General features: G+C 41.1%; 1 protein-coding gene across 2 annotated transcripts in view; it reads left to right on the plus strand.

The window, feature by feature from the left end:
- The first annotated feature begins 441 nt into the window (after positions 1 to 441).
- Positions 442 to 23,544, plus strand: part of spock1 (SPARC (osteonectin), cwcv and kazal like domains proteoglycan 1) — a 133,651-nt gene continuing 110,548 nt past the window's right edge. The window contains exons 1-2 of one of the 2 annotated variants that reach the window (XM_088081135.1): positions 442 to 600; positions 1,182 to 1,319. In XM_088081135.1, coding sequence (XP_087937261.1) covers positions 1,185 to 1,319 — 135 coding nt within the window. In that variant the 5' untranslated portion in view covers positions 442 to 600; positions 1,182 to 1,184. The remainder of the gene's footprint in view (positions 601 to 1,181; positions 1,320 to 23,544) is intronic. The other variant, XM_042493318.2, reaches the window with a different exon arrangement.

Consider the following 23,544-nt stretch of genomic DNA (forward strand, 5'->3'; position numbering starts at 1 on the left):
CCCAAAAAAATGAACGTCCTAGTTATGTGTCCCATTTATGAATTGTGTTTTCATTTTAAAAAGCAGCGTTTCATGTGGCCTGCCTCTGTCCATGGTGCTAAAAGGCGCGCAGCCCTCAGCGGATCAACCCATCCGCTGTGGGGACTGAAACTAGAGCCGCTTCAAGCACCGACAAGGCGCTGATTTTATGGTTTGTGTGTGTCTTAATTGTATTTCCTATACTGGACACGAGCTTGAATTCCACAACAGAGGCGCGTGACTAAAATGAAATTTGTGTACACCCCTGAACAGCTGTGTGACACGGCGCCCAAATCCTGCTCGCGCTCTAGCGAGACCATAAAAAAATCCCCCCCTGCTTAAAATCAATGACACGGTGAGTGCGTACTGGAGAGAGAGAGAAAGAGAGAGAGAAAGAGAGACAGAGAGAGGAGGCGGTGTCTGGTGACCGAGGAGGAGGAGAAAGCTCCCGGTCCGCTCGTCCTCGCAGCTCCCTTTTTGCCGTCAATCCTACAAGCAGTCGGGTGCCACCGGAGTGCCCGGGGCCGTGGACTTATTTACCCCCGGGAATCGTTCAAATTGGACACCAACGAACTATTCCAGGTAGGCGAAGCACCAATATTGACAGTCGTTTTTTTTTTTTTTTTTTTTATTTCCAAAGAAATATAAACTGGAAATGAAAGTGAGTAGTTGTCGACTTTTATGCTGCTGCTGCTGCTGCTGCTGGATGGAGGAGAAAGCAGATGCGAGCCAAGACAAAGCTCCGTGGGGGCGCCAATAGTGTTGACGCCGCTAATTGCTTTTTAAATTGGCGGAGGGGAAGCTCGCGTGCTAATCGTTTCGCGGTGCCCCCATCTGCCGCGGTGACAACTCTCCAATGTTTTATAATCCGATTAGGGGAAGGATCAGCAATTTGATCAAATGAGCGCTCTACAGTCACAAACAGTGGTTCGTTTTGCGGCTTTTTTTTAAAAACATGCTGATCCATTCTGCGTCACAATGTGAGAGTTGTGTGTTCTGTAAAGTGCTCTGTCTCACTTCATGCTGCTCTTCTAAAGACTTTGCTGCATCCTCCTCTTCCTCTGCATCTGTTTTCTCACTCTGAATATATCTATCCGTCTTATGTCCGTCTGTTTTTTTTTCTTCTTCTCCCTCTCACACACGCGCTTTCTCTTTGCTTTCAGAAGATGTTCTTCTTTCTGCTACCTGCCGTGGCTCTCTTGCTGAGCAGAGAAACGGCGGTCTCCGGTAACAATAACGACAAATGGCTGAGCACCGCGGCTCAGTACAACAAGGACAGATCCTGGAACAGATTCCGAGATGTGAGTTTGAACTAAGAGACACAACATCTAGCGCAAAAGGGGGCACCATAATTAGCTACATTGTATTCATGTGTGTGTGTGTGTGTGTGTGTGTGTGTGTGTGTGTGTGTGTGTGAGGGAGAGAGAGAGAGAACACTACGCCCTTGATACACCCTGTGAGTACTTGAGCACTTGCCAGCAGGCATAATCCACCTTGTAGAAACTCAGCAGGTTCAGATCATGGTTAAAAGAGAAGCAGACAACATCAAGCTTCTACATCTGATTGAAAAAAGAAGAAAAAAAAAACACTTCACAGCTATGATTTGATTGACTGAATGATTTCCCCCTCTGAACTGACTGTTTTTACTTGCCAGTGTTGATATTAATTGAATGTCATAATTTCATTCCATTTTCAAGTAGTCAGAGCAAAATATTGGGCTTTTATAGCTGATAAGATCACATATTTCAGAAGAAGTGAGTTTGTGAATCACAGTGCTGTTTCATAACATGCAGATCAACCTCTGCAGTAATGAATTTAGTTTAGTATTTCTGCCTTTCCTGTGTGATTTTTCTTCAGAAAAACAACCCACGGTGCATATTAAAGTCTATAGTCGACTGAGTCCACCCATGTGTAGAGGTCTGTGTCTGATGTAAATTAATTATTGGGAATCATCGAGGCTTTTATCCTCAGGGATATCAGCCATAAACGGTATAATATTGTTTTCTCACAAGTGGCCATGATAGCTCTTCAGTCAACGGTAGGCCAAATAACTCAGTCAATACAGACTCATCCAGTGTTGATACATAAGTGTCTTACTCTTGAATAAACCACCATGATTGTCTGAGATCTAGGTCAAGATTTGAAGCCCTGGTTGCTATGGTTAAAACACCTGAAATGCTCCGGAGAGCAGCCTTGAGCTTTGACTTAAAGTAAAACTTAGTGAATACAGTAGGTGCTGATATAAATTTACTGAAAGTCACTTGAGAAGCTAAGCACGGTTCTCTGCAGTGGCAACAACATGTAGGTCTAATAATTGTGAAATAAGAACTAAAGCACATACAGTCTTCAGCCAGATGATGTGCAGCCACATTGTTCAAACCCACACGTTTTTAACAGCCCAGCCACCAGAATAAAATGTTGGAATATTATGTTTCTGCAAACCACAGATATGTTAAATTTGTATGTTTCTTATGTATCACATAAACTTTTTCTAAGTGATGTAGTTCAGATTACATGTATATGAGCTGAGTTTCTCATCGGGGTTTTGGTGGATGGCATGACACCCTGGTTGTTTGAGAAGCAGACAGCTGTAGACCACAGTTCAAGACCAACAAACAACAAAACTGGGTATTTTTTAATGAGTTGTGGGACATTTCCAGCTGTGCTTGTGGAAATAGACCTGGATATTTTTTACCAAGATGTTGGGACATTTGCAATACTGCTTGTAATGACAAAACCGTGTATTTTTACATGATATTTTGGGACATTTTCAGCAGTGTTTGTGATGACAAAACCGGGTAATTGTTTCACCAGACGTTGGGACATCTCCAGTTGTGTTTGTGGTGAGAAAACCAAGTATTTTTTAACAAGAGGTCGGGGCATTTTCAGCTTTTTCTTGGTGACAAAATCATTACAAGATTTTGGGACATTTCCAGCAGTGTTTTTGGTGAAAAAACCGGGTAGTCTTCAAGGAGAGGTTGGGACATTTCCAGCTGTGTTTACAGTGACAAAACCGTGTATTTTTAAACAACATGTTGGAACATTTCCAGTCATGTTTTTGGCAGTAGAACTTGGTATTTTAAGCTAAATGTGATGTTTTCCTTACCCCAGCCAAGTGTTTTTTGTGCCTAAACCTTAACCACACATTAACCACAGCGTTGTCACAACATAAAACTTAAAAGTTGCATTTCAGCATATCCACCACATATGACATGATCAAATTTAACATATCTGTGATCTGCAGAAACATACAATGTCATCATTTGCTCTGGGGATTGGCTTGTTTTTAAATATACCAAATATATCAAGCTGAATGAGGGGAAATTCTGTACAAAAATACACAGTACATCCATTTGATGGAATAGTGCAACCATACAAATGTACAGTCAGGGCTTTGAATACTTCACTCTGTGTAAACATTTTACAGCTGCATTGAAGAGCTTGAAAAGAATATACGTGACGCTGCCAGACAGTGTTATTTAAACAACCTTACAGCTACTTAACGGGGAATTAAAGGGGCTGATTGTATATACACTGAATCCATCATGTCATGAACATAATGACTTTAGTTACTCTTGGTGTTGGGACAGACTCAGAACAAGCTTGTGTTCTTCTTGGAATATGTTGACTTCCACAGTCTTACTCTCAGCCCCGGCTCTGGCCTCAGTAATGCTAAACTAACACACTCTCCGGTCTAACCAGTCATTGAGCTGATGGTGACAGCACTGTAACCACCGGCTTTCCATTTTGATACCATACTCCTAACTTGTTGTCCTTTGCTGCCCGCTAACATGTTCTCCAGAGATTTCAGGAGACAGTGGGCTAACTTTGGCCTTATTAGAGCTGGCCTTCCCCATACAGCACTGGATCGGTGATGTGAGAGCCGTATTAGTCATGTCTGTATACACTCAGGCAGGGCTCTACTACCTGCAGTGTATGTGTGTGAGCGTGTGTTTGTGTGTGTGGTGCGTGCGTGTGTGTGAGCCTGCTGCCCACTCTTTATTTCTCTCTGTGGTCTCCTGTGCAAGTGAAACTCATTAACAGGAAACTGTCAGTGGAGGACGGAGGTATGTACTGGAGCGGAGAGGAGGGAGGAGAATGAGGGGAGAAGAGGAGCAATGGATGGAGGGAAAGGCTGTGACATTTATGTTTAATATTTCAAGCAATGCTACCAACCTGCAGTTCTGTTTATGTGTGCGTGTGCATTGTCTGCCCTATCACATAGGAAAAACCTGCTGGTCGTAATTTGTCTTCTGCAACATTGGCTGCCTTTTGTCCCACTGTGTCTTCTTTCCTCCTCCATTCTTTCTTATTCATTTCTTTCCTCCCCTTTCCGGTGCCAAACTCTTTATTTTCACAAACAAGACCTAAGATTAGGAAAATGTGGTTCTGTGTAAGTCAGTTTCAAACTACCAAAAACTATAACCATCTAAATTTGAAGATTGAGAAAAGCCTCATCTTCAGATACTGTAGATGTGATCATGATGTGTTCAAAGGCCTCTTTTACACAGAGTGATTTTTACCAGCTGAAAGTTGACAATCTAGTCCATGGCATCTTATTTAGAGATTTGGTGACAAAGACAGACTACTTTAGGACTCTTAAAATTTAGGACCAAAGTCCAACACCGTGACAGATGCGACCAGGGCTCTCTGTAAGAGGAGAAAGGGGAAAGCTTTCTGGGGCCCAGCCGCTACAGAGGGAAAGAGGGGCACTTTAGCCAGGAGGCTAATGTTACAGCTAACGTTACTAGCCAAGACATGGCTAGCATCACTGAAGAAACCACTAGGCCCACAACCCCCTGTGAGAAAGAAGTGCCTATTTAACCCCTGCCATTGAGAAAAGCCCATTTTACACTTGCTGTTTAAGGTAGGAGTATTGCACCATTATGCTTCTGCGCTGTTTTGTTTGAATGGTACAATTGTGGAATAGGGGATAGAGTTGACTCACCCTCAAGCCAGCAGCAGAGGTAGTAACAATCCTGCAACAATTTCAGGATAGACCATAGATGCTGGATGTGTCATTTTAATGATGTATTATGCGTGTGACCCACTGCGGGACTTTAAAAAAGCAGCAGTTAGCGGCTAACTCAAAAGAGAAGGACAGTAGTCAAACGTGTTAGAAAATTGGGAAAACAGAGAAGTTCAGGAGCTCCATAGGCTCTAAGGAAAGGACAAGATCACAGGAAAGGTATAAATGCTTGTTACTGCCATGTTATGCCACTGTTATTGTTAAAAAAGCACTGCTGATGCATATGTTATATGTCACATGAGAGGCAGATGCTGTTGACAAACAAAAGAAGTGGCGTGCTCACTCAGAAATCCCTTAGAGCATTCTTGGTACCGACTTAAAGATCACAAAAGTAAATCTGAAGAGAGCTAAGGGCTGAAACGCGCAACGCGTATCAATAAGCAGCATTAAATGCTTATCGGTAGATGCTGTTGTCAAACATCACACCTATCAGGCCTCTATTGCTGCCGTGATGCTGGCATGCTATCTAAAATCACACCCTGGAGTGGTATGATGCCGCAGTTGTTTGAACTCTGTGTTAAAATGCAAGGGCAGCATCAAGAAAGGACTTACCAGCGGTTTGAAAAATGAGCTCTGCGTGAAAAGGGGCAAAGACTCTCCCAGTTAACATGCATGTGATGATATGGGTAAAGCATATCTCGAGAGGGCCCATTGGCCCACGTTTACAAAAAATATGACTGGAAATGACAAATACAGTGGTGAGCTAGTTTAGTATTAACCTTGCCTTTGGTGTCATTACATTATTTTGTCTTATGTCTTTAATGGCAAGATTTATTGGAATTTTGTTAGAAATATGTACATACATCTAAAAAAGAATATCAGACAGATTTTTCAGAAATTCTTTACCCTTTTCAAGCATCAGTGGGCTGTATTATAAAAACTATGAAACTATGTATATTTGATGTCATACTGGCCACCAGATTTGAATCCTTTTCATCGTGAACATGTGAATTTTAGCACAGTGTCTGCTTTTCACAATCTGTCATGTCTCTCTGTCACTCAGTCAATCTCATCCCTCTCCTCTTAATTCCCATCGAGTCATGAACTCCACATTTTTTTCCACGCTTCTCTCTTTCACTCATTTTCTTCCTCTGTCTCTGGAGCTGTGAATGACCCTGTGCTTCCTCAACCATGGCCCTCTCTATCTCCTCCACCTCCCTCCCCCTCTGCCCTCACCCATGACTCCTCCTCTCTGCTGCTCTCCCCCTGCCTGCCATGTTTCACTGTGCATCCCTGATGAGCCACTTGCTCGCTCCTGCATAATGTATGAGCGTCCATTTGTCGGCAGGGGAGCTGGTGCAATAGTTAAACAGTCAAAGTTCAGGTGGCGTATCTTGAAAACATCAGGAAACTAGCATTTGATTTATTCTTTTGCCTATAGGCACATTCCTAACAGCTGGACTGTTGGAAGATATGATGCAGACAGGGACGGTTTTACTCTTCTATTGAGGAAGGACATGCAGTAGAAATTTAAAAAAATATCCCTCATTATAATCATATTTTGTCAGTTCAAAAACATTTTTACATCAATCAAAACAAAGCCAACGTCTTTGTTATTTGCTTGTATACTTGAAGCAGACATTCAGCTGTTTGCAGAAACAAAAGGACACATTTGTGGAATAATTGACACACTGTATTGGCTGCAAACTGAAGTTTGGGGACAGGCTTGCTGGCTGAGCTCATCTAATTCTTCACACACACGCCACCATTGTTTAACCGTCTGATTAGTTGAGCTGTCTTGTAGAAAAGCATCTTATTTTATTTTTCTAGCGCAGTGCCTTTATTTCCAGTATGCTCTACGGACAGTTTGGAGCTTGCTCAGCTTGTTAGAGGATCTAAATGTTTTGACCAATTAAATAGTTTCTTAATCTTTAAATTTGCTCAACTACCCGTCTTGCTCTTTTGCCAAATCACTTCTTGTAATTTATGCCAACAGTATTTTCATTTTCCTTAGGTTACAATCACCACTTTAATTTTCATGAGCTTTTATGCAAATAAAGTATAGCTGCAGTGAATATACACACATTTGTATGCAGCGCTGAGTACGATGCTTTTTCTGTTTCAAGCAGGGTCAACTTTGTTGTAAGCCTGCAGCTGCCTTGTGTTGTTGGCTACATCAAAGTATTCTGCTGGGGACGGGAGGGAGTATTTTAGGGTCCTGCTGGAATAGTGGTGGGAGCAGCAGCGGTAAAACAAAAGATCTTATTAACCAATATAAATCTGGTAGCACCAGCGTGTGGGGTTGACGCTGTGCATGAATGTGTAACTACAGTGATTTTCACACTGTCTCTTTATGGTACTGGTAATGTATTCGCTCTCCCTACAGTGACTCTCCTCAGACAAATTTACATTCCATATATTTGTATGTTGAGTGAACCTAAGTACACCTTTTCTGAAGTGTTCTAATGGTAACAGGTGCAATTTTAGCTGATAATTATAGTCCTTCACTATGTCTAAATTATTCACTTAATTACTTCACCTCATTCACCTTTTGCATCGAAACAGCTGACCCCAATCTTAGGGTGGTCTCTGCCGTGAAAAGAGGAAACACTGATAATTTAACACTTAACTATTGGAAAGTTTATTGAAAGGTTGGGGAAAGTGTTAAGGAGCTGCTGGTGTAATTGCTTTTTATACAGTAGTGACGTCTATCAGCTAATACATATTATAGCCTGCGTATTGCTGAGCTGGCTGGTTCAAGCCAGTTCTCTATTCTGGCCTTAGCAGGCGTATTATTGGTGGATTTATGCTGTGCGAGGACATTATTGGGTAGTTTGTACTGAGGTAAAGGTACAATAAGCATTAGTGTCGGAGAGTCGGTGTATAACATCAGCATAAGTTTAATTGAGAATGTGTGCAGATAACTGATCATCAGGACTGCTGATGACAGAAGTCTGAGCAAATAACTGAGTTTTAGGTCAGTAGGTTTGTAGACACTGGCCCACACAATTATTTTTTTTAGGGCTTCCCCCTGAAAGTACAAGATTTAAATCAGGAGTCAGAGAACTCTCCGTTGACTGAGATTTTGAAGTTGAGAAGTCCCTTTTTTTCTGAGTCAAGCAGTGTGCAGTGTACTTCTGCAGACATTCCGGCCCCCATATTTAACTGCAGAGCGGGCCCTCCTTACATTCACACTGCTCTCTGGTATAGACAGCTGCAGACCCAGACCCAGGGTGAGTCAGAGTTGGAGGAAGCTGCCTAGAGGAAGAGAGGCTTTGCCCCATCAGGTTTGGAGATGACGTCATCTTCTACCTTTGGCTTAGAAGAGCTGAATTTACAGCTCACAGCGACTTAATACAATACAGTCTCTGGCTTTTGTTTGAGAAAAATGTTGCAAATTTCCAATCCATAAGCGGTGTAGCCTGCATAAGCTTAGAGGGCTAACTTTAGAGGGTTAACACATGAACATTGATGTCACCCTGAACATTCTTCCAAACCCTGTTCAAACTCTCAAACTTTGTGCAAAGAATAGCAGCATATAGTCAAACAGTTGTATTGGAAAGCCATATCTAATGGAACTGATACAATTTTGAGTTGACATTTTATCTCATTTTGAGCTGGGTAATGATCCTTATTACTTTTGGTACCAACCAAAATGTGCACCGAAAGTTGGCATTAAATGCCTGGTCAGATTTGTAGACTGTTTTCTCATTCTTCTAAAACAGACAAACATACAAAAACAGAAAAACCAAAACAAACAAACAAACAAAAAAGTAAACAAAAGTAATAAAGTAATCCATCTTTGTCATCACTTATGATCAACTAGAAGTGTATGGCGGTTTATTATTTCTGCAGAGACTCAGCCCTCTGCCTCTATTTTCTTTTGCTGTGTTAGAGATATTCCCCGGCTCAGCATGCAGGTGAGTTCGGGATTTTATATAAAGGTAAAGTTCCCAAACCACAAGCAGCACACATTCAAGAGCAAGCTACAAAATAAGCAGACATATTGCTGAAAAAATGCAAATACAACAAGGTGAAAAGCCAATCTGGGGTTACTTTCCCTTTCACTGGTAACACTGTTTAAAAAAAGTAACCCATATTTCTGGCATAGAATACCATCTATCGGGTTTCTACTCATTATAGTCTTAATTTTGCCCCAAATACCCAGCATTACTGATGTCTGGGGTTTTTATCTCTCCTCTCCTCTCCTCTCCTCTCCTCTCCTCTCCTCTCCTCTCCTCCCCTCTCCTCTCCTCTCCTCCTGCATCTCTTATCAGAATCTCTCTCTGCAAACACTGACAGAAAAGCTGTCATTGCCATTCAGGCAGACCCACTTTTATCCTCAAGAGGAGGAAAAGTTGTTTTCACTCTTCTGAGCCTGTTGTTTGTTTCTCCTAAAAGGGGCTTTTCTTGTCCCTGTCCTCCCTCCCATTCCTCCTCTCTCTCATTTTCTACCAAAATCCTGTCTTCCACTCTGCTTGCATGCTGTCAGATTTACAGAAACGCACTAAATCTTATTTGCGAGGGACATTGGATGTGTGCTGCATATTTCCTCATATATTTGTGTAAATGCACTCCGTCTCCAGACTGTCTATTCATTAGCAGGCAGACCTGGCGGCAGGTTGGAAATCTGTTTGTGTTTGTGGGGTTGTGTTGTTACTGTGTGTGTCAGAGCATGAGGCCTGTCTCTGCTCAATCTCATGCTGACAATTAAATATTTGTCATCTTTTATCATTCACTCTTGCATGTTGACAGTCTCTCCGGGGCTGCCAGTCACCGACCCTCGCCGTCTTTATTTATCAAAACACGGGGACTGTGTGTATGTTTGTGTGTGTACAGCAATTTTTGAGTTACTATGTGTTTTGCTGCAATGGAGGCAGCGTCTGTGCCACTAATATTTCCATTTCAAAGCTGACCGGTGTGGTAGCTTGTATTACATGTTTTCCCCATTTCCATTTATGGAGGAGAGAGTTCTGCTGAGCTTGCACGTTCTTTTTTCAGCCCCCACTCTGACTCACCGTGAACACATTCACACCTGGGAGCTTCCCACTGCATCCAAATTATCTCTTCTGTTGTGTCTATGTTTGCACCCTGGTGTGTATGCGTGTGCGTCCTGATTGGCTGGTTGCGCAGCTGCGGGGGAGGGGTGGGGTGCGGTTTAGAGAAGCAGCTTAGACAAGACGAACCCTGGAGTCACCTTCACCTTCTCCCATACACACACAAACTCTGCGTGAACACTCCCCTGCAGACATACAGTATTCCCGTCAATTAAGTGAAGACTTGGGTGAACACCTGTCATTCTTCCTTATCTCTCCTCTGCTCTGTCCTCCATGTCTCTTTCTCCTCTTAAGCTGCCTCTACACCTTCTCTTCCTGTCGTTTATCACCTCCACTCTCTCCCGGCTCTTCCCTCTCTCGTTTTATACTGGACTAATTCCTGATGAAACAGTGTCCTTCAAAAAATAAACCTTTTCACTTCTGTGCTTTCTGCCTCTTTTCATCCCTTTTCCCTTTTTCCATGCTCTCCTTCTCACCCTAAACTATTGATTTCAAATGAGAAAAAGCTGATTTTAATCTCAGCACTGAGGGAGGATTTTTTTTCTGTGCCATGTAGTTCCCCTTTAAACTGACTTGTGGAAAATTTTCACATCTCTCTCCAACCGCTGTCTCTGCGTGTGTATGAATGCTCACCCAAACACACACGCAGCTTCCAATCCACCCCGAGGCTCTTGGAGAGATCGATCAGTAAATTTACAGGCCCTGGTTACCCTGATTGGAGCCTTGATATAATCAATGAGAGTGTGAAGAGGCAGGAAGACACACACACATATGGAGCCACATGAACATATTGGAGGACATTTCGGTCACAAGCTAGACAAAGGTCACTCTCTCCTGTGACCAGGATAAACAGGTTTTGTGTGTGTGTGTGTGTGTGTGTGTGTTGGAGGGTAGAACACAGAGAGACGGACAAAGCAGGGGAGCAAAAGGATTGCCAGTGTAATTTTGGCTGATGATAAGAAAGAGGAAATGGACAAAACAGAGAAATAGCGGGAGAAGAGGGGAAGAGGAGGAGCTTTCATGTGAAGCCCATGAACACTGTGGGCAGAACAGATGGACAGGCGGAGGATAGAAGGATGGGAGAAATGTGGAATCCATCATCAATAAAACGTGTGTGTGTGTTTCAGTCAGCTTTGTCATGGCAGCCCCTCCAAACTCCCTCCTCTCTCTCCCTGTGGGGATTGTCTTTCTGCCGGTCTATTTGGCGCCGATATGAAGCTCTCCTGCTAAGCTGTTGATTCTTTTGAAGAGATGCTGTCTGATTTGCTGCTCATGTCTAAAGATTTACCAAGACAGAGAAACCATCCTCAGACCATTCGCAAAAAAGAAACGGAAAGACTCCAACACTGTTTCTGCGTTTGGATCTCTTAGTTTGAGTAATATTCTGTTAGAAAGAAGATATTTTTACCACTACACTGAAGCAAAGAAAATCCTAGAAAAGCGATGTATTGGATCACCTATACTGCACATACTGCAATAATATTCATATTTAGCTACCAGCATTATTACCTTAAATACCCTACATTTAGAGGGAGGTGGCATGGCAACATGAGATTTAATACATTTGTTTACCACTGGAAATTCTGCCATGCTGTTTATACTGAGGTAGTTAGACCTTCAATATCTGTGGACGTGTAAGATCACTGTGGACAATGTTTTAAATCAATGAACAGGAATAACACATTGGCATGATTTACCATGCTAGTGGTCTGAATGCCTAGCATAGCTTGGTCGGTTGGTCTGTCTGTTGCCCCACCACTTAAACTGCTGTGGTTGTCATGAACTTTTGTACAGACATTTATGGTCCCAAGAGACTTTTTTCTGATTCCTCTTCTCACATCACTTCGAGGTTGACATTTTGGCCATTTGAGACTTGAATAAGAGGTTCTTGTTGTTTTTATCGTGTGTGTGTGTGTGTGTTTCTGTCCCCCCTCTCTAAATTCGGACATTTTTGCACGTTTGTAAAATGAACGCAGCAGTTTGAGGAGTCAACGGGTGGATAATTGATCTGTCAATGCGGTCAGAGCTGATCAGATCAATGAAAGAGAGGAACAGCTGCTGCAGAGGTGGGTGAATGCATACTTTTGGACCAAGTGCAATTAACTACTAAGTTTCACTTTTACTGCACCTGGCGTTCTTTTGCTCCCTCTGTGCCCAGAGTACGCTCTGTGCTCTGAGAGTGTGGTTCAATGCATAACTTAACATTATATATATATATTTAACTGCACTCAAAATGAATGTTCCAGTTCCCAAAATATAAAATCAATATGGAGCAGCAGATGTTTCGTTTATCTGTGGACTGCCACAAATAAATGGATTTGTGGGAAACCTGATGGATTACTACAGACAATCATGTCCCCCTCAGGATAAATTGTAAGAGAAAATTTTCATCTGTGGCAGGCGCTTTATGAAAAGTAAAGGGATCACGCTTTTCATGTAACGCATTCATGCAAGTTAATATTTTTTTTTTGTTTTTACCTGCAACTTGCAATGATACACATAAAAATGTCTGATGCTTTGACCATCCTGCTATGTTGATATGAATGGGTATGTCCATTTTACTCTAATTCAATTTCTATGGCTGAGATATTGATCGAAAATCAATGCACACTATCTTTTGCATTATTTTAATGAGGCTACAACCAGTAATCATTGATTAATATATTGACTTTAAAAAAATAAATTGTTTACTCATTTATTTATATAGAATGTCAAAAAATAAAAAAGGGGTGACACATAAAAAATTCTTCAGTCCAAAAGACTTCAGTCCCATACCCAAAGATAGACAGTTAACAATGATCTTAAACTGAGTGAAGCCCCATATTCTCGCTGTTCAAGCTGATGTGAACAATTCAATTAAAAAATTATGGGAATAATTGTCCGTCAATCACCTGATTGATTATTGGACTAATGATTTCAGCACTAAAACAGATTCACTCTAAATTGCATTTCCAGTTTTAATCTGCCATTACCCTGCATACACCAGTCATCCATATGGCTTCAAGCTGTCTTTGCTATATTTCCACCATATTTCATTTTCATGGAAGTCTGCTGTCGTTGTTAGAAAGTCTACATTTTACTAATGACAGGCAGCCAGCTTTCTATCAACATATGTCTGTGATATTGTACGGTTTTAACTCACATCTGTGAAAGCCGGTTTTGATGGAAGGGGAGGAGATCAGTGTGTGTATGTGTGTGTTTGTGCTTATGTGTTTTTGGATAGGTGTGTGTTTGTGAAAACCTGTGTATAGACAGAGTTGTGCGTAGTTTCATGCATAAAACATGCATAGCTTGTTTTGATCATCATGTCTGTGTGTCAGTGAAAATAGAGACGTGTACTCTGTATGTCAGAATAGTTTTGTACGTCTTTGTGTGAGTGTCTCTGTTGCCATTGCCATTAATGAAGCTGTCACCCCCATTGTGCTGTGGCACTACTGCATGATCAGATGTTTCTTCCTCAGGGTTTGGCTCCCTCTACATCTCTCCATATGCCAGTGTTTGAACTGTCTTTTTGTAATCTGTTTTATAAGTTGAGTCTGAGTGGAGATGAGCCATAGCAGCCTTATTTGTCCGCTTGTTACTCCTCCAAATAGGAAGTCCCTGATGACACAGGGATAGTGTTGTTGTGTTAGGAGTGTGAGGTCTTTGCTTTGAAAGAACGTCCTGATATTTAACCCGGTGGATATCTGAAATGGAAATTGATGATTTACACAGCAATGAATATAAACGATTGATAAGAATGTGCCATGTCCTTTTTTTGTGAAAAATGGACAAAGCTGACTGAAACACACACACACGTTTTATTGATGATGGATTCCACATTTCTCCCATCCTTCTATCCTCCGCCTGTCCATCTGTTCTGCCTACAGTGTTCATGGGCTTCACATGTTCACCATCTTGGTTTAGCATGCTAACCTGCAAACATTTGCCACTTTGGTCATAAACCAAAGAATTGAGCCCATTTATTTATTTATTTTTTTAATTTGAAAGGAACCATGTACAGTTTAAAACATAAATGTTACCATAATGATGTACTGTACCAATGAAAAATTGAAATATACAACATTTAATTTTTTGCTGCAAGGGGTCTCTCAATCAAAACAATAAGAAAACAAAAGACAAAGCAATGCCATCATTGAAATCTGTTTCTTGGACAGCTCTTCACACATAAAGGGTGTTTCACTGATTTGTGGCATTTACATAAAAATGCTGGTTACTCAAATGCAGTGCAGTGAAATGGTAGAGAACTATCTCATATTGAGAATCTCATGAGGATCCCACAGTCATGCAGTGAAGGAGAGGTTAAACCATTTTGCATTGTATAAATGAGGCACAAATTTGGAAACAATCTTTAATTCTCAAAGCTCAGTATATTGTCTTTGGTATCTTACAATGATGAAAATTCTTTTTGTCCAGAGTTAAAAGAGTTTGTTCAACATGTTCTCATCCCAACTTGTTAAATAGCAGGGCTTCGTCAGTGGACCTTGACATCTAAATATGACACACTGTGCCCCCGTCTTATGTTGATGTTAAGGGACAGTGTGTCAGTTTATGAAAATGTACAGTATCTGCTCATTAGATGCATAGAGTCTTTCTCAAAATGTGCTTAAACTGTTGGTAAAATACTTTTAAGACTTTTACCTTTTAGAAAAACCCCATCATAGTTTGGCTTAATATTAACACGATGAGCAAACAGTAGGCCCCTGAGTAAAAGTCAGAGGTTTGTTTGACCCATCCACCTCTCCTCCCACGCATCCTGTGAGGAGTTACCAGCTCATGATATCACTGTAGTTGCCAGCAGCGTTACAAATTGCTGCTGTTCGGTGTGTATCATACTGCCACGAAAGGTGGCTCTTTGCGTCAGTGTCTGATTGCTGACATCACTGACAAAGAGGCGGTATTTGATGAGTTTAGAGTGAGAACTGCTTTGTTAGTATGAGGACATCATTTTGACCTGATGATGGCAGGAGATGAAATTTCAATGTATCAAATACATTACAGTTCATCCTCTGGGGAGCATGAATGTCCATGCCGAATTCCATATCAACTCATCCAACTCAATAAAAAACAAAATTATAGGTAAGGGTTAATCTGGATGTGAACATGAGACACAGAGTGACATTTATCAGTGGTATCCTTTTATCTTTCAGTCATAATAATCATCTGTTATATCTTGCAATATGTGGCTGCCACACTCTGACCAACATTTTCCTCTTTCTACCATCATGTAATTAGGATCTATTTTGTGATAAATAAAGCAGACTCATGCTCTGATTGATAGTATGTGTCCGTCTCTGCTTGTTCCCTGTAATCACAGTAGTTGTTATTGGGATGATGGACACAATCATCGCTTTGCCCGTCGTTATGACTGACCATACAAGCAGCATTCAAATGACATATCGTTCTTTGGAATAAATTGTCGGGCTCCGCATTGTGTTTCTCAGGCAGCCTAATCAATTATGTAATGCAGTGGATTTTATTCACAATCCTTGCACAGAACACATTTGAAAGTAGCCTTTCCAACCCCGAGTGACACAGTGTGAAATCAATCATGGGCAGCACCTCTCCTGCCCTCCTTTCTATCAGTGTCAGCCCCGCTCCTCTTCCTCCCTCACTTTCTTTTCGTCCGAGGTTTATGGTCTCTAAAACCATGTCAGATTGAATTGGTCATTATCTAATTTTCTCCCCAAGGGCAGGGATACAGTTACTGTTTGTGTGTGTGTGTGAGTGTGTATGTGTGTGCGAGTTTGAGAGATGTCGTGTCTGCTTCAATAATTCAGGAGGTGTCTGCTACTGCAGCTCGTGTGATGCTCCTGGGAGAGAGAGAGAGGAGGGGAGGGAGAGATTGACACAAAGATGTGGCAGATCTTTTCTTGTAGCTTTTAGTGCCTTTCCATATTCCTCACTGCATCATTTTGTAGTTTTCTGCAGCTAAATAACTCCCTGCTGCACTCTTGTTTATGATACACTAACTCCTGGGAATTTTGGGTAATGGAAACGAATAGTCGAGCCCTGAGGGGCTGAATGAATACTGCATGTAAAGTCACAGAGTCTCTGGATGCGTTTGTGGACAGTTAAACCAATAGCCCTTTGGGTAATGTAGTAAGACAGTGTAAGTTTCTCTTAAGTCTTCTTGGAAACTAAGTGAAACTTTACTGACAGCTTCTGTCTTTCTGTGAAAAGCTGTTTATATTAGGGGTTCTCATGGCATAGTGATCCAAGATGCATATCATAGTATAACAACCTTGGTTTGATTCCAACTGTTCAATGTCATCCCTCTCGCTCTCTTTCCATATATCTTTTCCCTTCTCCCATCGGCTCTCCAGCAGCTCTCTTTGCTGCTGGTCTAAGGCTAGCCCATATACAAATGGGTATTTTTGAAAACAGGGCTTTTCCTACCTAGTGAAAACGAGATTGCAACCGCACAAGCAATGTTTATTTAAAAAAAAATTCTGTCCAAATGAAAATGCAAAAACACAACTGAAGCACTGCCAAGAGCATTCCAAACCCACAGGCAGCAATATAACCCTAACCAGAAAAAAAAGATGTTGACCAATCAGAGGCTTGAAAAAAAGCTATTACTGGAAAAATACCTGGAGCACTAACCTGCATAGCCCATTTCGAGACCTCAGTTCCTCATTATAGTGGAAGAGCGACTGTACATTTCTTTGGAAACATGTAAAAAAAACCTGTTTGCAAAGTTAGAGCCAGGACTATTTTGGCCGCATCAGCAATTGAACAAAATGTTGCCTCAATTGAGTCGCCTGGCAAATAATGGTGCACACTCTGATGTCACCAGCCAAAACCACAGTTTTCCCTGTCTACATTCTACCACTGAAAACAGAGTTTCAAAACATCTTCACCGTGGAAGAAATTTCACAAAAGGTCCGTTTTGGTGACCTTAAATGAGGTTTGTGTGTGGACAAAAGGCCAAGACACATAGAAAAAGCTATGTTTTAAAAAGTACTTGTGCACGTTTGGACAAGGCCTTCGGCAGAGTGGTGCTTTACACTAAATGCAAACACATCTTAGTTTACCATGTTTGCATGCGAACAGTTGCTAATTAGCACTAAACATGCACTACAGTGGCAGCTGATGGGACTGTCATTACTTTTGCAAGTATTTGGACATTACAGTCAGAATATGGGACAAATTACAGTTTTGTCCTGAATTTGGCACTAGAGAAAAGTTGAATGGTCACCAAAATGATAGGAAATCATCCTAAGGGGGGCATAGATGACTGTAACAAAGTTTATGATGGTTCTTAGTCTGGAACAAAGTGGTCACCAACTGGACAACTAATATTGCCAGCTTTATACCCCTTGCATAGCTAAAACCAAAATGCCAAAAAGAGACATCAAAAACATGCGAATTACATGAATTCCTCTTGTGTAATGCATGTTTCTCTTGTGGTGGAAAGTTAGAAATTAATATATTTATGCTTCCAGCAGTACATTTTTAGCTACATGCTGTTGCCGGCCACTCTTAATGGAGAAAAGTCCAGTTTATTGCTGATCGCTTCGTTGATGTGCTTCTGTTGCCAGAGTGGGGTGAGTCAGTCGTTTCTGCTCTATGTTGTGGGTCAGAAATAAAGTTCAAGTGGATAAAAACAGCATTGGACACAGTGTTCTACTTTAACCCCTCAGATAGACGGGCTGCTGCTGATCTGGGCGATGGTGGTGGAACTGAAGTTAGTTTCAGCCCATCAGTGCCAACTTCGCACCCGTTTTTGCTGGCACTACACAACCAGTCTCCAGTCAGACTCAGATGCCATAGTGTTGTCAGAGTAACAGCTGGCTGGATGTCCTGTTTCAGGCTGACTTTCAAATCCAGAGAGACACGTGTAACCAGTTTTAAGCCAGATGGTGTTTTTATCCTTTGAATCCTATTTAGACTTTTTGATTATGAACACATATGCAGGTTTGAAGGAGAAAGACTAATTTAAAAGTCATTTGGTGATTTGCAATTTTTAATAGTGTAAATGTGGTTACAGAGGAGCAGTCATAAAGGAGGGTGTTCCTGACTGAATAAAATCATCATTGATTCTAAAAGTTAAATGAATGTATACAGTAGGATTAATGAGATAAGACAGGGATCTGTGCCACTGTTTGCACATGAAGCATTATTCAACAAGGCTTAACATTGCTTGAAATCAAAATTAAATATCACAGTTACTAATTGGACAAAAACACATTCTGCACTGCTACAGAAGCAGTCTGTCTTCCTATCCTACATTTTTCTCCAGATCAGATCAGATTCGTTTTGACTGCGATGTTGACTTATGAATTTCCCTGTGATAACTGTTTCATCTCCACCGTATTTGTGTAGGTTTCTGGATGCAAAACAAGAATTATTTTTTTTCATGTGACTATACCAAAAATTATATGACCATTAAATCATACAAATTTAAAGGACCCAGTGAAATAAAAATACACGTCCCACTTTTAATCCTGGGTCCCTGTGTTACTTCTTGTTATTTGCCAAATATGTCAATAAATCTGTATCAGTATATTTTTACATCAAAATTCTTGTCTCTTTTCTGGTAAAACCAGGAAAGAAGGTTTCCAATCTTGTATGACTCATCCTGCACTGGGCATTTAAGTTCATCCAACTAAGATTCTTTAGCTGCACCTGTCTTATAAAACTGCACTTCACTGTTTGTGGTTCCTAATAACTAACAGACTGTTGGTGCATTCAACACCCCGCTGTGTTTTAAAAGCGTCCTGTCTTTTAATACGGCATGTTTAATTTACACATTGCTGCTGATTTGTTAACACCTCTAATGCATCCACCACCCACAAGAAGACTCAACTGTCTGTTCTTATCCATTGTTCATACCTTTACCTATGAAAAGTAATGCACCAAAATTTGTACATATCCCATGCAATGATGAGCAAGTGATTTGTGTCTAATTCACGCATTTTGGAAGGTTGCAATCATGTGATGAATGCGCTGTTGGTACTTGATGGAAATTAGGAAGGAAGCTGTCCCTAGTAGTCCACATAGGAGGCAGGTTGGAGCAGTTGATGGGTCACAAAACAAACAAAGGACTTTCCCCAGGAGACCAGTGTTTGGTACCATGTGAACTTTGATTAATTTCAAGTCCTTTTAAGGTATGTCCTCACCATGTTTATTTTCCTAAACCTAACCACAGTAACTTTACATGCCTAAACGTGACCTCTGTAACTTAACATGTAACTTTACATTAAGGACGCACCATCATTCATGGTAATTTGTGGCATGTCGTACGAACCATTGCACAAGGATATGTTGATGTCAAAACCTGTTCACAAACTGTTTCACAAACAAGGAAAAACGTCTTTTCACCCATAAACTTCAGCAAAACGATACATGTTGTTTCAGATTACTTGTGCTCAAAGTGAGTGGGTTGTGTGTAGTCAACAGTCCACTGTACCTCCAAATTTTGCTGAACTTTAAGCCCGTCCACTTTCTAGTAAATGCAAAGGATTTGATTACAATTCTTTTTGTACTGTACACCTCTCAAATATTCATCAGAAATATCTCATAGTACAGAAGCTAAAGGCGCTCTGACTTCTGTTTCACTTGGACTTTAAAGCAAAGTAATCAAACACTGCTGTTGACTGATAATTACAATCGACAACTCTTGGCAACTTCACAAATGAGATGCACCCTGTCCTGTAATGTATTGTCTGTGCCTGAGTTTCTAATGCATCATCATGGGATTCTGTGCTACAAGATGCCAGCATGTCATTTAAATGAGCTGACCGAAATGATGCTCAATAATGCCATGAGAAAACACAGCACTCACAAACACACAGACAAACAATCAAATGTTTGATGAAACTACACGCGGGCTTGTCTTTCATTAGCATCCAATCTCTCAGTGCTTTCTTGAGGGTTAAATACTTGATTCTGTACTTGGCATACAGGTTTTTGTTTTGTTCAATTAATACACCAGAAGAGTCTTGCCAAGTCAATCTCCATGTGCTGTCGTCCAAAACAAAATTAAATTAACAGCAGGTATTTAAATTGTGTTTGCATGTAACGCTTCAGCAGGAAGATATCAAACTGAGTGCGCTGCTTCGTCACGAGGCAAAAAAAGTCTGATTTCAGTTAAACTGCTTTGTTGGTAGAGAGGGAGTGCAGCTTCAAGAAAATGTTGAAAAAAAAGCTGACATGTTTAACAATCAACATAAGTTGTTCCTTTATTGACATTTGAACAGACAGAATGAACCTGATGCCTGTCGCCCCATTAGGCATACACGAGTTCACCAGGCTTTATATGTATGTGGCAGAGCAGCATGTAGACACGTGGCAGACGGAGTGTTAGAACAGCTCCTTGTTCTAGTTTTGAAGTGGTTCACTTTACTTTTTGCAGGAAAAATGACTGAGGTGTGGCGCTCAGTGTCTTCAGTGACAGTCACGGCCACGCAGGTCATGTTTCTTGATGACTGGAAACCCTCCCACTTAATAACAACCAGAGCAGTAGACTCACCTCCCTCATTTTCTTGACTCCCTCACCCCTCCACTCGCTCTCTCCATCTCAGATTCCTGTACGGTTACGGTGATGCAGGCACGTTGCATGTGTTGACAACGGCTGTCCAAGTGATGGAGCAGTGGGCGGGGGAGAGACATGGGAAGAATAGTGAAGCCAAATGACTAGTCATGTCTCCGGGATGAATAAAAACAGATTGATTATGCGAATGTCAGGCCTCAATTGATGGGAGAGAGACAGAGTGAGATGGGTGTGGGTGTGAAAATGAATATATTTATGCATATGCATGTTGGAGAGTGACACAAGGATTGTTTGACAGCTTTAATTAAACTCAGCTGAGTCAGCCTCTGAGCTGCAGCTTCAATCACATTGTAGTGAGCCACACACCCAGTAGTCCACATGGAATAACGTCCATCTCTTTAAACCTCCCCTCTTCTCTCTGTCTGCTTTTGGTTTGTGTGTGTGTGTGTGTGTGTGTGTGTGTGTGTGTGTGTGTGTGTGCTTGTGTGTGTGTGCATGCGCGCACTTCTAACCTTGAATGCACCAGCCTTTGGCATGTTCCCACTGACTTGAGTTGGTTAATAAGGTGGGCTTGGATGCAGCTGATCAATACTGGGAGCTTCTTTTATCTGGAACTTACAGATAAAACTGGTCCATCCCTGCCAATACTAACAGACTTGGCTTCAGTTTGGATGCTGCCATTTTCATTTATTTAACCTTACCATTTATTTTTTTAATCAGGTTTTGCGAGATCAAGGAACAAAGACGTGGGCACCAACACAATGAGGTTGTTCAAAAGCACATTAATGTTGAACCTCTACTCATTAAAACAAACACAAAACAAATTGCCACACCTTGCCTCTGGACAATTCAATTGGCAGCAATATCTAAAAACTTAGTATTCTTGGTATATTTGAGAAAGGGGCTCAGACCTTGACAAATGAATTATGATTTAGAAGTAATTATTTATTCTTTATTGTAATTTAATTTTAATTTAATTTAACTAAAGTACTCTGATCTGTACACTTTGTACACTTATCATATGTAAAATCTGAGGGATCCTTGCCAAAACATCTTTTTTGTGTTTAATGATTATGTTAAAAGCAAATATTGGCCAAAAATGTCTAAAACTTTATATATAGCTATTGGAAGTGGCCCCAAATATCCAGTATTTATAGGGCTTTTATTTATGAACAGAAGTAATTAACGGTGCACACGTGCACACACACACACACACACACACACACACACACACATTGACACACACAATTTTAAAAAAAAATGTTTACGACCCCTTACTTGTACAAGTTTTTACCTTTATTGCTTCAACTTTTCATGGTGAGAGCTCTGACCTTTAGATGAAAACAGCCAATACCATCCCACTCTGACTTTCTCTGTCTGGCTTCTCAGAAAGAGAGAGTGGGTGAGAGTTTTTTGCAGCTTACTTCCAGTGAATGTACTTTTTTATGCCTGTATTTGTGAGTGTCCATATGGCACCCAGTGTGGTATTTGCCAGAGCTGAAATTCTGTCAGCAGAGCTTCAGTTGTCTCACTTCCTAAGACACAGGAACTGCATTGCCTTGCCATGATGAATTTAGGATCTCCAGGGAGAAAAGTTTTGTTAGGCCTTGCGCTGGTCTGCTGAAAGCTGGTGTGACTGGACCAGTGTTGCATATTCAATGTTTGCTCCAGTCTGGCAGAATAACGATGATTGGTAGACTGGGAACCAGACCAATCTGCAAGTACATATTTTTTTGCTCTGGCAGATGTATCTGGTCCCCCTCTCATTCAAACTAATTTCCACCTGACCTGGCCGGTAGTGGGTCCAATCACAAATGTTTATCCAATATGGGAAGGGCTACATACGATAACTGAACACTTGTAGAACCTATACCTATAACCTATACCATGTGATAACATAATGTTTGGGTCACGTCACAGATACTACAGGGAGCATAAAACTACGTGAGTAAAGAGTAGAGGAGTGCCATTGAGGTCCTTGGGAAACAAGCTGGAACTTTCTTTTGAAGTACTATTTTCCAAAAACTGAAAAATGACACATAACACTTATTTACAGACAAATCAATGCTACACCATCACAACTCATCTCTACACACTGTAATTTGTTTAATTTGTTGGTCCAGTTGTGTTAAGAAGTATCTTGATGACGCCTCTTGAACATCAAAAATGAACCAAGATGTTCCAGACTAAGTAACATTTCCAAATTGGTCTTGCGACTCCAGGCTAGATGATTATCACTTCCAAAATGGATAGTTGTCATTTTAAAGTTTCATCTGTTTAAATCAAGCTAATCTGATATTTGGCACCAGCTAAAGCTGGATTCATGATCAGTGCAACAGATTAATTAGAGGCTTAGGTTTCCCCTCATGATACCACCGTACCACTAACCCATTCATAAGGTCAGGTTGTATCATGCTTTTATGTACCCCGCGGTAACCTTCCTCCAAATGAACAACAAACACTTTTCACTACACTTTTGGAACACAAAGCATACTCTGGGCACAGATGGAGCAGTGGAGCATGAGGCAGAGTGAAAGTGGAGTGAAAGTGAAACTTAACCACTCATTGTGCTCTAAATGTTTGCTTTTACTCCCCTCTTCAGCAGGTGCTCCCCTCATCCATCAACTGGCTCAATTGTACATCCCCCAAATCAAACACTGTAGGCTGTTACTGAAGATAAAAAGAACTCATGCAAAAACCTCCAGATTTAAAGAGGGAACACAGAATGATACAAAAAGGACATAAACTTTGAGGAAAAAAACCCAATAAAAAAACAGGCGTCAGCTAGGGGGTTAGGGTTAGGTGTGTGTCGACCTCCGCTGTGTCTGCAGTCAGCCACAAAAGGGCTTGAATCACTTAAACATAAGCACATGTCATTTTGGGGCACTGTCAAATCAATATTTGTGTCTTGAAGTTTGAAAGTCAGTACCTGAACTGACTGCTGTGTGTGTGTTTGAGTGTTTGTGTGTCTTATTCACATTTCTTACACTTCCTCACCCGTC

This window comes from Plectropomus leopardus, chromosome 8 (genome assembly GCF_026936395.1).
Source record: "Plectropomus leopardus strain MGB_pleo_1.0 chromosome 8, ASM2693639v1, whole genome shotgun sequence".
Taxonomy (NCBI): domain Eukaryota; kingdom Metazoa; phylum Chordata; class Actinopteri; order Perciformes; family Serranidae; genus Plectropomus; species Plectropomus leopardus.